A 12,030-nucleotide genomic window follows, 5' to 3' on the forward strand; every position below is an offset into this window, starting at 1 on the left:
AATTTAATACAAAATTCGCTGTAAAAGCGATTTAAGTATATACCTTACAAGTCGATCAACTCTCCCAAAGAACTACGTCGGCCTTTTCAGCAATAGCACAAAACTGCACTACAAACTGAACTCATGTAAATTAATTGGCCACGCTTTGACTTTTTCAATTAGGCTGGTAGGGAGAAAATTGGCCACGCTTCAAAATTATGATGTATTTTAAATTAAATGGAACTTATAGCCTACCTTGAATAAGTTTTAAGAAAAAAAATATGGAGATTAAATTGAATATCGTACAGATGGAGCTGAGGGATTAAATGGCACGTCTAACTATTTGATATAAGAAATGCATGTTTTCACATGCAAGATTCGACATACGAACCCATGGAAAGTAATGTCTAACTCGTTAAATTGCCCAACTAATTTGAAGGGTTTAAGATCTTAGGATTTATAAATTATGATGTAGCTTCAAACCAGAAAAAAGTAATTCATGGCCCATATCAAACAAGCTTAAAACGTGGGATAAAATCCAAACATCACATGACAACTAGACTTTAGTAATCACATGACATGTTTGAACCTTGTAATCGAAAGAAATACACATATCCCTCATTTTGAGGTTCCGTAGCCTATCGCCGACAGTCACAGTCGATTACAACTAATGACAGGTGTGTGTAACCGAAGATAAGACATGATGCACGAAGATGGAAAGAGTTACATTATCGCATGTATTGGGTCCTTTATTCAATGCATGACTCACTTGAAATTGATCTTATAGCGACGACATGTAGATATCCTTGTGATATCTCTGTCTATGTCTGTCTCTCTCTCTACTTTTAGTTTGATTAAGCTTTGTGAGCGTATAGACGGACGGGGAGTCCTTTGGCGGGCATTGGCATTGGGTCAACGACGATCTTCTCGTCCGGAAGCAGCTTCTCCCACCTGAACCTCTTCACCAGGTTGTGCATGAACACGAGTATTTCCAGGCGAGCGTACTCCTTCCCCGGGCACATCCTCGGGCCACCCCCAAACGGCACGAAAGTGTACGGCGCTGGCCCAGCCCCTTCGAACCGGGTTGGGTCGAACTTTTCCGGCTCAGGGAAATACTCAGCGCTCTTGTGGGTCGAGTTCGCGCTCCAATAGATCTGAGGTGAATCATTCGATACGGTAAGTCATTAGTTCGACGGTCGAATTATGATGAACAAGCAGTCGATAGGATGGGGTTGTGTTTACCTTCCATCCCTTCGGAATGGAGAAACCATTGAAGATGAAGTCGTTTATGACCTCCCTGAACCCGCCCTGGAGAGGAGGGGCGAGCCTCATGACTTCGCAAGCCACGTTCCACGAGTACTTCATCTTCTGAATATCATCCCAATTCAGTAACTCCCCCGGAGCTTTTGACTTCGCAATCTCCATTTGCTCTGTTTATCGCCCGATCGCATACAAAGAGGGAGAGTCAGTACATAACTTCGTATGTTAAACAATTTCAAATTAAAAATAAATAAAAAAAATTGTCACATGGGGTGTCTGATTCACGAAATAATTTGGTGAGATTAATTAATTAAATAATGATTAGAGAGTTTAAATGTAAAAAATCTCGTCCCAAAAAAAAAGAAGTTCAAATGATTTTTTTTGGATATTAACAAGTCAACTCTAAAGGTTTTATTTTTTTAATTGTAATTCCTCCAAACAAATCACTGTCCCCTTACCTATGTGTGTTACTTTATATTACTGGGATCATAATATTTGCGTAGCTATACATGAAAAAAATAGACTAAAAAAGAAAATCTTACCCTCGTAGACTTGTTCATAGATTTCCGGAAGCTCAGCCAGATATTTCACGACAAAAGTACAAGCAGCACTGGCGGTGTCGTGGCCACCGATCAGCAAGCCGAGGATCTTGTCCGCGATGTCGAGCTCAGTCATGTGCTTCCCATCCTCGTCTGTCGCCAACAGCATGTGCGAGAGTATGTCCTGCGTCGACGAGGCCTTCCCCTCAGCCAGATCGACTTTCCTCTGCTTGATGATCACCCTCAGCTCCTTCCCGATGAAGTTGGAGGCCTTGATGGCGCGGTTGAATGGTGTTCCGGGCAGGTCGATGGGGATCGAGATGATGCCGGATGCCAGGAGGTGGAACGGGTCGGCGAACCGTGCGACGTGGCTCGGATCCTCGACACTGAGGAACAGGCGGGCAGCGAGCCAGAAGGTGTAGCGCTTCGCGAGGGGGAAGACGGTGACCTCGTCCTTGCCCTCCCAGCCCATGGCAAAGTGCCGCCGGGCGATGTCGTCCATTATCCCGATGTACCGCTGCAGCGCCTCGGGCTTGAAGAAGTTGGGCAGCATCTTCCTCATCTTCTTGGCCTCCTCCTTGGAGGAGGTCTGGGTGGAGGAAGGGAAGACCTTGTTGACGGAGTTAGGCCACCACGAGACCACCAGCTTGTTCTCGTTGGAGAAGAGGAACTTGTTGCCGGCGGCGCCGCAGAAGATGGCGGCCGGCTCCCCGAGGAGGGAAGTCTTGAAGACGTGGGAGGAGTAGCGGGCGATCCGGTCGAAGATGAACCGCTCCGGGTGGCCCTTCCACCCGGTGGAGAGGAAGTCGAGGCTTTCGCCGATGAACGGGAGGCCGATGCTGCCCGGGGGGAGGTTCGGGCCAGCATAGTGGGACCGGTGCTTGTAGAAGAGGAAGAAGAGGGAGAGGGTGACGGAGGAGACGAAGAGGAGGAGGAGAGAGAGATAGAGGTGCTCCATTTTGGAAGGCTTGAGCAGGATTGGTGTGTATGAAGTGAGGGGGGGTACAGGCAATTTATAGGCAATTATAAAGCACAAGAGGAAGGTGTAGAGAGAGAGGGAGAAGGTGGCTACATGTGAATCAACAGGAAAAAAATAAAAAATAAAAAGAAAAATAAAAAGAAAACATAGAAAAATAGTAAAAATAGAAAAATAGAAAGATGAAAAAGAGAAATGTGAATGGAGAGATACGAATGTGGTGGCAAAAGGTCAAATTTAGAAATATGACTGCCCAGCGATGTTGCTTGAGAGTATAGAGATGATCTCTTGGACGTGTCCGGCGACTATCTCAATAAATGGTCTACACGCGCTCCGCTCTCGCGCGTGGGCATTTCATGCGTTTATTATTGGGTACCTGCAACGCATGATTTGACTAGAGCAATCACAATTTATTTGTTCCGGATCTTTGGCATAAAAAATAAGCTAGTTGAGAAAAATATTCTCCATCAATTAAAAGAAAAAAAGACACCTTAAAAAATGAGGAAGTAATTACTTTTTTTGAAAAGAGGAAATCAAATTTCCTCCGTTCTTCTTTCACTTAGACCGAGCATATTCTCTTCCGATGATCTGCTTTTAATTAGCTACACATCGGCAAATATATCATATTCATGAAAAATAACTTATTGGAAAACATTTTTTGAATAATGGACGCAAAACCAATAGAGCCTAGGCTTCATTCGTATCATTAGAAATAAATGATTCAAAAAACATTTTTCTAGAAGTTATTACTTGTATTGCTTAAAATAATTTACAGATAAAAAAAATTTGTATCGACAATAATTTATGTATGAACATTTTTGTGGACGATGCAAATATTTTTTGTTTATTTATCTTCATAAATGATATAGACGATCATTTTTATTAAAATATTTTCCGAATCATCAAATTATCAATAAACAAGCGTGCCCTAAAAGGGAAAGTGATAAAACCCTAAACATATATATATATTGGCCAATGTAAAATAGAAATATGAATTAGACTTTGTTTGTTTTGCTGAAAATCAATGATTTGAACAACATTTAACTAAAAATGATTACTTTTATCACTTACAAAAATGAATGAATAAAAAATATTTTCATAATCTATGAAAATATTCAAACATAAAATTATTGCCAACAATAAAAGTATTTTTTTTTTTTATTGCTGATTATTTTAAGCAATACAATAGATAATCTATAAAAAAATATTTTTTAAATCATTCATTTTTCGTGAAATAAACAAAGCCTTCATAACTTGAAATAACCACCAAAATAGTAATCCGATGACTAGTACTAAAATGACCCAAGATATGTACATAAATAAGCATCTACATAAGTTGGAACGATATCAATTTGTATCGAATCACCTTTCTAATTATTTTTGTTGAGGTGAAATAGTCAATTAAATATAATATCATTGATGAGCACAATAGACATTGAAAAAGAAAGTTGCTGTGGAAAATAAAATAATAATAATATTAATAATAATAACAACAATAATAATAATGGAGTGGGAGCCGTACATGCGCGCGTGCGACTCGTGTTAGCAGGCCAAACAAGGAAAAAGGGGGAAGGAAAGGCTCATCTTATGGGACTGTTTGACCACTTCGGCTGGCGGGTTCATGGTGGCAGGTTGACTTTTGGTTCCCACGCGTCAGCGTACCAAGTACGACCTGAGCTGCTCGTGCTGAACGCCAGTAGAATAACTCCACCAGTAGGTTTGGTAAGTGCCCTCCTTTTATTTATTTATTTATTTTTGGTAATTTTATTATGTTGTGTGTTGTCAATACAACATCATTAAAAAAGATGGGAGAGATGAAAAGAATCAAAATTGATTAAGTGATTAAGCGTATGATTCGAGTATCGCCGCGATTACACATCACCTTGCCCCATTTCTCGACAGGCACCGCGAATCCCGTGCTTAAATCGAGCTTTCCTGTCACATGATTCAAAGGGGATGTCCACTCGGGTATTTATATTATAAAGATTTCGTGTAGATTCTGTTTATTTCGTGAAAGATACATGATTTAGATAATACCATCTTTTAGAAACGACTGTTTGTATCTCTTACAAAAACAAGTAAATGAATATTTTTATTATTCATGAAAATGTGTGTGTCGATATTAAAATACATTTGCGATCCGACGACACGCCATCAGGATGGCGACGAATAACGACAGTCGTTTTTCCCCCTTTTCTTTTCAAACCGAAAGATCGACACCACCAGACCCCGAGAACGCAAGGCATTTCGATAGGGATTGAACGTTGGCAATTCATTCCCCCACCGCCGGGTGTAGTTAGGGTTTCTCTGCAGGGGGTGGGGTTGGAACTCCGCACAAGGGTGGAGGACAAAGACAGGCAACTACTTGCATGGGCTTTCATTTAATATGGTCAGGAAGAACCTAGGATAAAAGAGTTGACGAAGAATAGAGATTCTTGAATTTATCGGGAGTGAGAATAAAAATCTCCTCACCACAAAATAAAATATATATAAAAAAAAAATTCGTATGAATCTACTTGTGCGCATAATGATTTCAGGGGCTCAATACCACAAAAGAATAAAAAAAATCACAAGCCGCCACACCCTTACCAACAAAGAAATTAGGACAAGATTGCGAATTTTAGTAGATTTTCGAAACTTGAAGGAGCCATTAGGGTAAAATCCATGGCTTTTGACGGGCATCCCAATATAAGATTTTGGTGACGTGAGATTTTTTTTTTTTTTTTTTTGGTGACAAGAAAATTTGTTTTGGGAGTAAATGTGGCCTGTGTATATGGGAATGTGAATTTTCTGCGAGACAAAAAACTAATTTGAGGAGTATACCGAATGAACATATCAATTTAAAACTTTTCGTACACGAAACTTAGTTTGGGGTGAATGCAATATAGGTGTTTTGGCTAGAAATTATTTTTTTTTTTCTTGTGGCACATAAATTAGTTTAGGGTAAATGTGGTATGAGCATATTGGCTTGGGGATTTTTTTGTTGTATTAACTCTAATTTTCATAAGCTGGATTGATAACTAGACTTGAGTGTTGTAATTGAAAAATAGACTTGTCAAAATAGGTTATAGACTCATTTCTTAATTCATATTTAATATTTGAAAAAAAAATCATATTTAATGGATGAATTGTTTTATGTGTTAGTTTTATTCAGTAAATTATCATAAATAAGTTTATAATAGTAAAGTACAAAGCAACATGAGTATGAAATAGGTTCACAACTTACTTATACCCAACCTACCTTTATGAATCTTTCTCGATCTTGCACTTGCTCAACTCACTCTCATATCAGTTTGGGTATGCATTTCCCTAAATTGGATTAAACATAAAAGTATTTTAGAAATACGAGTCAGGTCAGGTAACATTTAATAGATTTGTATTGTATGGAAATGAGTCAATTTGAGTTGGACCAAAAAAGATACACAAATTAAGAGAATCCAATTTATTGGGGGACATCGTGTGTTTAATGCTTATACAGTAATCCAACATAATTATACGGCTATTTAACACACTTGCTAGTCAAATTGTGCTTTTGAATAATATAGTTTTTGTTACATCGATGATCAGTGCAATCTCGCAAAGAGATAATGCACCTAATTCAATGAATCAATTACGTTGGTAAAAAACAAGAATAGACACGTATCATTATAAGACGACCTTGCTTGTGGTTGTACTCAAGAGTCAATACAAGGAAAAGAATAATTTTGTTAGGTGAAGTTTGGTTCCCGAAATTAACGTTGTCGACCGGGAAGAGAGCAGTGTCAAGGAAATCGGATATGCCCATGTGAGCAAGTAATCATGTCTTGATTTCCTAAGCCTAAGTTTGGTCCGGAATTTATTCATTCATTTATTTATCTATTAATTAGGGACCTTGAAGAAGTCAAGAAGCCAATTCAAGGGGTAATTTTTTAAGAAATTGACTCAAAAAAAAAAAAAATTCACCAATGAAACCTACTTTTTCAGACATAGAAGCAACAACAGTTGCTGCATAAATTTGAGCTTGACCTTTGGTGATGTTGTGACTTTTGACCGACATGAAAAGGTCTAATCGAGTTGGGTACTTTGATACTCAACCTCGACCCGACTTCATTTGAATACCTGTGAAGCTTCGCTGCTCGAATCAAACTAGAATATGACTACACGAAGTATTCAATTAATACGCACCAACCGCCGGCATCTTAGCATGATTCCGACAATGATATGCTCACTCAGACAGGCTCGGAAACTAGTTTCGAAAGTGCAACAAGAATGAAGAGAAAGTTTCTCCTTATGTAGCATGTGCTTTATTATGAGTAGATGTTTATGGTACGTGTTACTATGTGTACTACTTGATTAGCTCTTGAATAAACCAATTATAAAGAGAAAATGATACAAATAGTTCGCAAACTTTTAATTTGTTTAATGGGTTCATGAACTTTAGCCTCATGTTTAATGTGGTTTCTGAATTTTTAGTTTGTTTAAAATGACCTTTGAATTTTTTTATACATGTTCAATTTAATCCTTGAAATATATGAAAATATTCAATGTTACCCATAATCTTAAATTAATGGAATGGGTAAATTGAAGTTATTCATACAATTTAGTGAACACATTGAACATGCACCAAAAGTTGAGAGACCACATTGAACAAATAAAAATGTTAGAAATCATATTGAATATAGGCAAAGTTCAAGAATCATATTGAATAAATTAATTTTTAGAAATTACATACCAAAATTTATGAACCATTCACGTCATTAAACTCAAGCGGTATTTTTCTTCATCAACTCTTGGTAGCTTTAGGTTTGGTGGGTTATAACACCACCCACATTTATAAAGGTCACAAACTTAGATGAGAACTTATCCACAGTAAATTTTGGGTGCTACTTGACTCCTTTGTATTTCTAAGTAAAAATATAAGAATATCATATATGCAAGTTAAAATCTTTACAAAACTAATAGGTTAGTATAGGGCATAGCATTGATCCGATTCTCCAATCGATCAAGTCCAAATGATTCCATGTTAGGCCCCACTTTGGGATACTAGCTCATCTCTCAACTAGGGATACTAGCTCATATCTCTCAACTATTCTCAAGGTCCATGGAGTAATTTCATAGCTCGAGGTTTACCTACCTAAGGCCGCTTCACCATAAATAAATAAGAAAAGACAAGCAAAGTACATGTATGCCAACTTAAGTTTTTTCTTTTTTTGGGTCAAAGTATGCTAACTTAAGTTGAGGTTTCAGAAATAGCCCAAGTTAATATAGGCCGAGTCCAGTGAAAAAGGGACATGCAAGAAGAGCGGACGGGCCCATATGGCGTTTCAACCGTGCAAAGTTTCTAGAGACCAAATCCTCTATTTGTTTGTCATCTTAATTATGTGAGGAAAATCCTAGAGTTAGGTTGAAAAAGGAAACACTATTCTACTTAAAATCACAGAAAACTTATTTTTGTCCCACAATTTATTTTTGCTTCCCAACCCCACACCCACCCCCACCCCCCACACCCCCAACAAATTGGTCACCAATTGCCGTTCCTAATTTGGCCTCGGTTTATTTCCTTCTGGAGTTGGACTCTAAGGTTTCTATACGGCTCACTCCACGATTAATTCGAATCGAAAGGGCTGGAAGATATTGAGGAAAAAGGACATGAAATAAATGAAAGTTCTAACCAAAGTTCGCAACAATAGACATTTATTTCAAGACGTGGGTCACATACATGCAAGTGTCCTCCTCCTCGCTCCTGGCCCTTCTTGTCCTTGGAGATGGAGGGCACGCACATCGACAGTACAACGTCTTTTTCAGGCGCAAATAAAGAAGAAATGAGAAGAAGAAGTTGCAAGGAGAGTCGCCCAGCACTTTCTTTTCTTCCCCAACAGTCCGGCGTGGCTACTGATAATTACTGATAAGACATGATCACGACAGGGAGCTACCTAATTAAGCATGGCCTAATCGCGTCTAATTGTGCGGCGACCGAGTAAATCCGCCGTGGGGCGAGGGAGAGCTAGACGGTCAGTCTTGCTGAGGCCGTTTCTTGTTGGACGACAGACAGAGATCTTCATGCTCACGACCGCATTTGTGTCTGAACTGTCCACATTAAGAAGTGTCTTCGATGCATACTTGGATATCTGAAATAAACACAGCAACATATATGAGGTTTTATGATCGATAAAACTTTTGCATGACTGAATTAATAGTTTATAATCTCGTTTTTAGGGTTTAGGAATACATTATGATGAATCTATGGTAACAGGTGATATAACGATTGATTGGTGATATCTTTCTGCGAAATACGAATATGTTATGTATGTATAATTTCTTGGGATGAGTGCAATTGAAGTCCTAAAGTGTCGCGAATTAGAATTAAATCAAAAATCTTTCAACAAGTGCAAAAGGTGAGGAGCTGCGAGCACTTTGCCTACCCTTGTCGACATAGTTGGAGGCGGCTTAAGCCCTCATAATAATTTTATTTATTATGAGGAGCAAACAACGTCTTTGGTCATTGTTGTATTTTTCACTAACAGAATAGCCACATAGAAAACAGAAAGAAATAAGAAAAAGCCACATCAACATTTTCTCGTTGCTAAAATTGGACAGAACTAAAGAGGTGCTTTATTGTGCAAATTGGACAAGTTTTAGGATTTAATTACAAAAATTAAAAAATTTAATACTCAGTTACATTTTCTTGATGAGTTTTGAAATTTCGATTGGAGTTCTCCTTAACAATACCAAATGGTAGAAGACTTCAATTTTCTTTCTTTCTTACTTCTTTTTCCAGAGATCTAAGAAGATTTGTCCATCCCATACTAAACTGACTTGGGTAGGTAGGTTGCAAAAGAAAATACCAACTTTACAGAAAGAAAGTTCTTAATATCCTATCATTGATCAGATCATAAAGGGCTTTCAACCATGAACATGGCAAAATGAGGCCATCAGAGAATCAAGACAACACTTTCAAACTATATACCCAAGCTACGTAAATTACTGCTAAATGCTGAAAAATGGGGAAAGCTAACTTGATAGATCCGAGAAAGCATCTTATGCAGACGCGAATCAACAAGTCACAAGTTTTTTTTTTTTTTTTTTTTTTTTTTAGATTGGGAGAAATAACGAACTCGGTGATACCTCTTGGCTTTCGGGATTGGAGGATCTATCCTCTCTGGTGATGATGAATATCGCCATGGCTTTCGGCGAAGACGGCACGACTGTCGACACCTCGCTCAAAATATTATTCCCCCAGCAGCTCATCATCTGCAATGTCTCCTCCGACCGAATAAGCATATTCCCTCTTCCCTTCGTTATGGTAACCTCAATGACCTTCTCTGCTCCTAAAACAACCTCATGCGATAATATGCCAAACGTATAACCATAACCAACTTAATCAAAATACAAATGGAGACAGAATTTGTCCCCAAAAAAAAAAAAAGCACCAAAAGCGCTTACCTCTCAAGAATTTACGCAAGAGATCTGGCGACCCTGCAGAATGATGAATCTTTGAACCAAGAGTAAGCTCATGCCAAGACAGATCTTGCGAGCAAACGGACAATTTCATCTCCATCGACGAGAACCCAGATAAGAGATCTTGAAAGGGGTCAGCAGATCTCGTTGAAGAATGCTCAACGCTGTGATTACCATAGTTTCGGTCGTACAGAGACAGGTCAGTCGCTACAGTAGGGCAATCATCTCTCTCATCACCGTCTGCCAACACGGCGACTTGTTCCCTGAGGTCACAACTTGCTTCCAAGTTCCGCAATATTTGGGGTTTGATGAACCATGGAAGAGGAAGTCCACCGATGTGGGTCGACTCCTGGCGCGTCCAAGGCTGGAGATAAAATGGAAAGAGCTTTTGAATGAGGCGTTGGAAACTGGATCCGAGGAGCTTGCTAATGATGCTAGCATTCTCATTTGAGACTGATACGGAGTTAAGGACCAAAGAATTCGTAGGTTGAGGAGTTCTCTTCCTCGAGCCTTTGCGTTTTTGCATGGGTTCAGGTCGTCGTCGTTGCCGGCGTGGGTGTTGAGCAGACATGAGACGAAGAGAAATGGAGAGGAAGAGGGTCAAGAGGAGGAGGAAAGAGAGGAAGAGGAGCTCCATCTCACTGTTCTCCATGTGGGGATGGTGCGAAAGGAGGGAGAGGGAAGAGATGCAGCGGGTGTGCAGCACAACTTGGATACAACTTTGTATGACTACACTTGGTTTTATGAGTTTTGGACAGAGAAGTATTATTAAGTCACGGCATCTATATATTGTGCATCTAAGAGCGAGTTCTATCTAGTTGTTCCAAATAACTTAAGATAAAACCAGGATGGAGGAAGAGCTGGTCGATTAATCGCTTCTTTTTTTGTTCTTTTATCTTCATCCCAAGCTTTCGGCAACACTTATGCTCATGAGTTTCCGTTCATATGTTTCTCAATTATCTCAAACAAGTACAAAAATGTCACAACACGTCGTAAAATTGATATCATGACGAATTCTTTATAACCACATGTAAAATGGTCGTAAAAAAGTCGGTGTGGTACACTACTGTACCTTGAATTTCCCGAGTCACTCAAGGTTAGCTCATGAGGCCAGAGGGGGTGCATATATCACACATTGTCCTTACTAGTTGAGGTCTGAAGTTCAGGATGGACCTTTTAAAGCCAATCCCCTGAAAAAAGGTTATGTCTAAGTTTAATTTTTATACTAATGTTAATATCAAGAAAAATCCTAAGTTGATAACGCTTGGGAGTAGATACTTATTTTTCATCAAGATTTAAGCAAATGTTGACCGGAAGTCAACCTAGTTAAAATCATGATCCAAGGATATAATTGGGTTTTGCTCTTTCTAATGACATCCAATTCACTCAAATAGGACACCCCGGATTGTTGGACATTGTGCTTTCTAACCGTACCCGTCATGGAGTTGAGTAAATCGTGATTTTTGTAGATCAGTTGATGAGATAATGTTGATATGGCCATTGGCTTACCAACGCCTCCACAACCACTCAAATCGGAGTTATTTCAAGGAAAATATCATGATTTTTCTTGTCAACCGTCCACTTATTCAATTTGCAGAAATTTACAATCTTGACACTTGTAAAAAATAGTGCATATTTTCAAAAATTTGTATTGCAAGCCTCCCATGAATGTAAGAATCAGAGTTAATCACATATAGAAAAACGATTGGTCAAAGATTTTTAATATCTGGCTATTTAATGAAGAAGTTGAATCTTGAATTCTTGGGCAGTTAATTGGTTATTACCAGAGTCGTCTCGTCTAAGGAAAATCGGAATCAGTAATCCTTTAATTGCAACTGT

At 38.8% G+C, this 12,030-nt stretch overlaps 2 protein-coding genes across 3 annotated transcripts; both read right to left on the bottom strand.

The window, feature by feature from the left end:
* Nucleotides 1-455: 455 nt before the first annotated feature.
* On the bottom strand, nt 456-2,771 carry LOC104437293 (beta-amyrin 28-monooxygenase). The gene is made up of 3 exons (XM_010050215.3): nt 1,782-2,771; nt 1,222-1,409; nt 456-1,133 (listed from the first exon to the last, which is right to left on the bottom strand). Exons 1-3 carry the CDS (start codon nt 2,734-2,736, stop codon nt 834-836), a joined length of 1,443 nt encoding a protein of 480 aa, XP_010048517.1. The 5' UTR covers nt 2,737-2,771; the 3' UTR covers nt 456-833.
* Nucleotides 2,772-8,410: 5,639 nt separating this feature from the next.
* LOC104437294 lies at nt 8,411-10,956 on the bottom strand. Of its 2 annotated transcripts, none has more exons than XM_010050217.3 (3): nt 10,177-10,956; nt 9,859-10,055; nt 8,411-8,861 (listed from the first exon to the last, which is right to left on the bottom strand). In XM_010050217.3, the coding sequence occupies exons 1-3, from the start codon at nt 10,841-10,843 to the stop codon at nt 8,682-8,684; spliced, it is 1,044 nt and encodes a 347-aa protein (XP_010048519.1). In that variant the 5' UTR covers nt 10,844-10,956; the 3' UTR covers nt 8,411-8,681. The 2 variants fall into 2 exon arrangements, with proteins under 2 accessions (XP_010048519.1, XP_010048518.1); XM_010050216.3 differs by having other exon boundaries at nt 9,859-10,061; nt 10,177-10,955.
* Between the last annotated feature and the right edge of the window lie 1,074 nt (nt 10,957-12,030).

This window comes from Eucalyptus grandis, chromosome 3 (genome assembly GCF_016545825.1).
Source record: "Eucalyptus grandis isolate ANBG69807.140 chromosome 3, ASM1654582v1, whole genome shotgun sequence".
Taxonomy (NCBI): domain Eukaryota; kingdom Viridiplantae; phylum Streptophyta; class Magnoliopsida; order Myrtales; family Myrtaceae; genus Eucalyptus; species Eucalyptus grandis.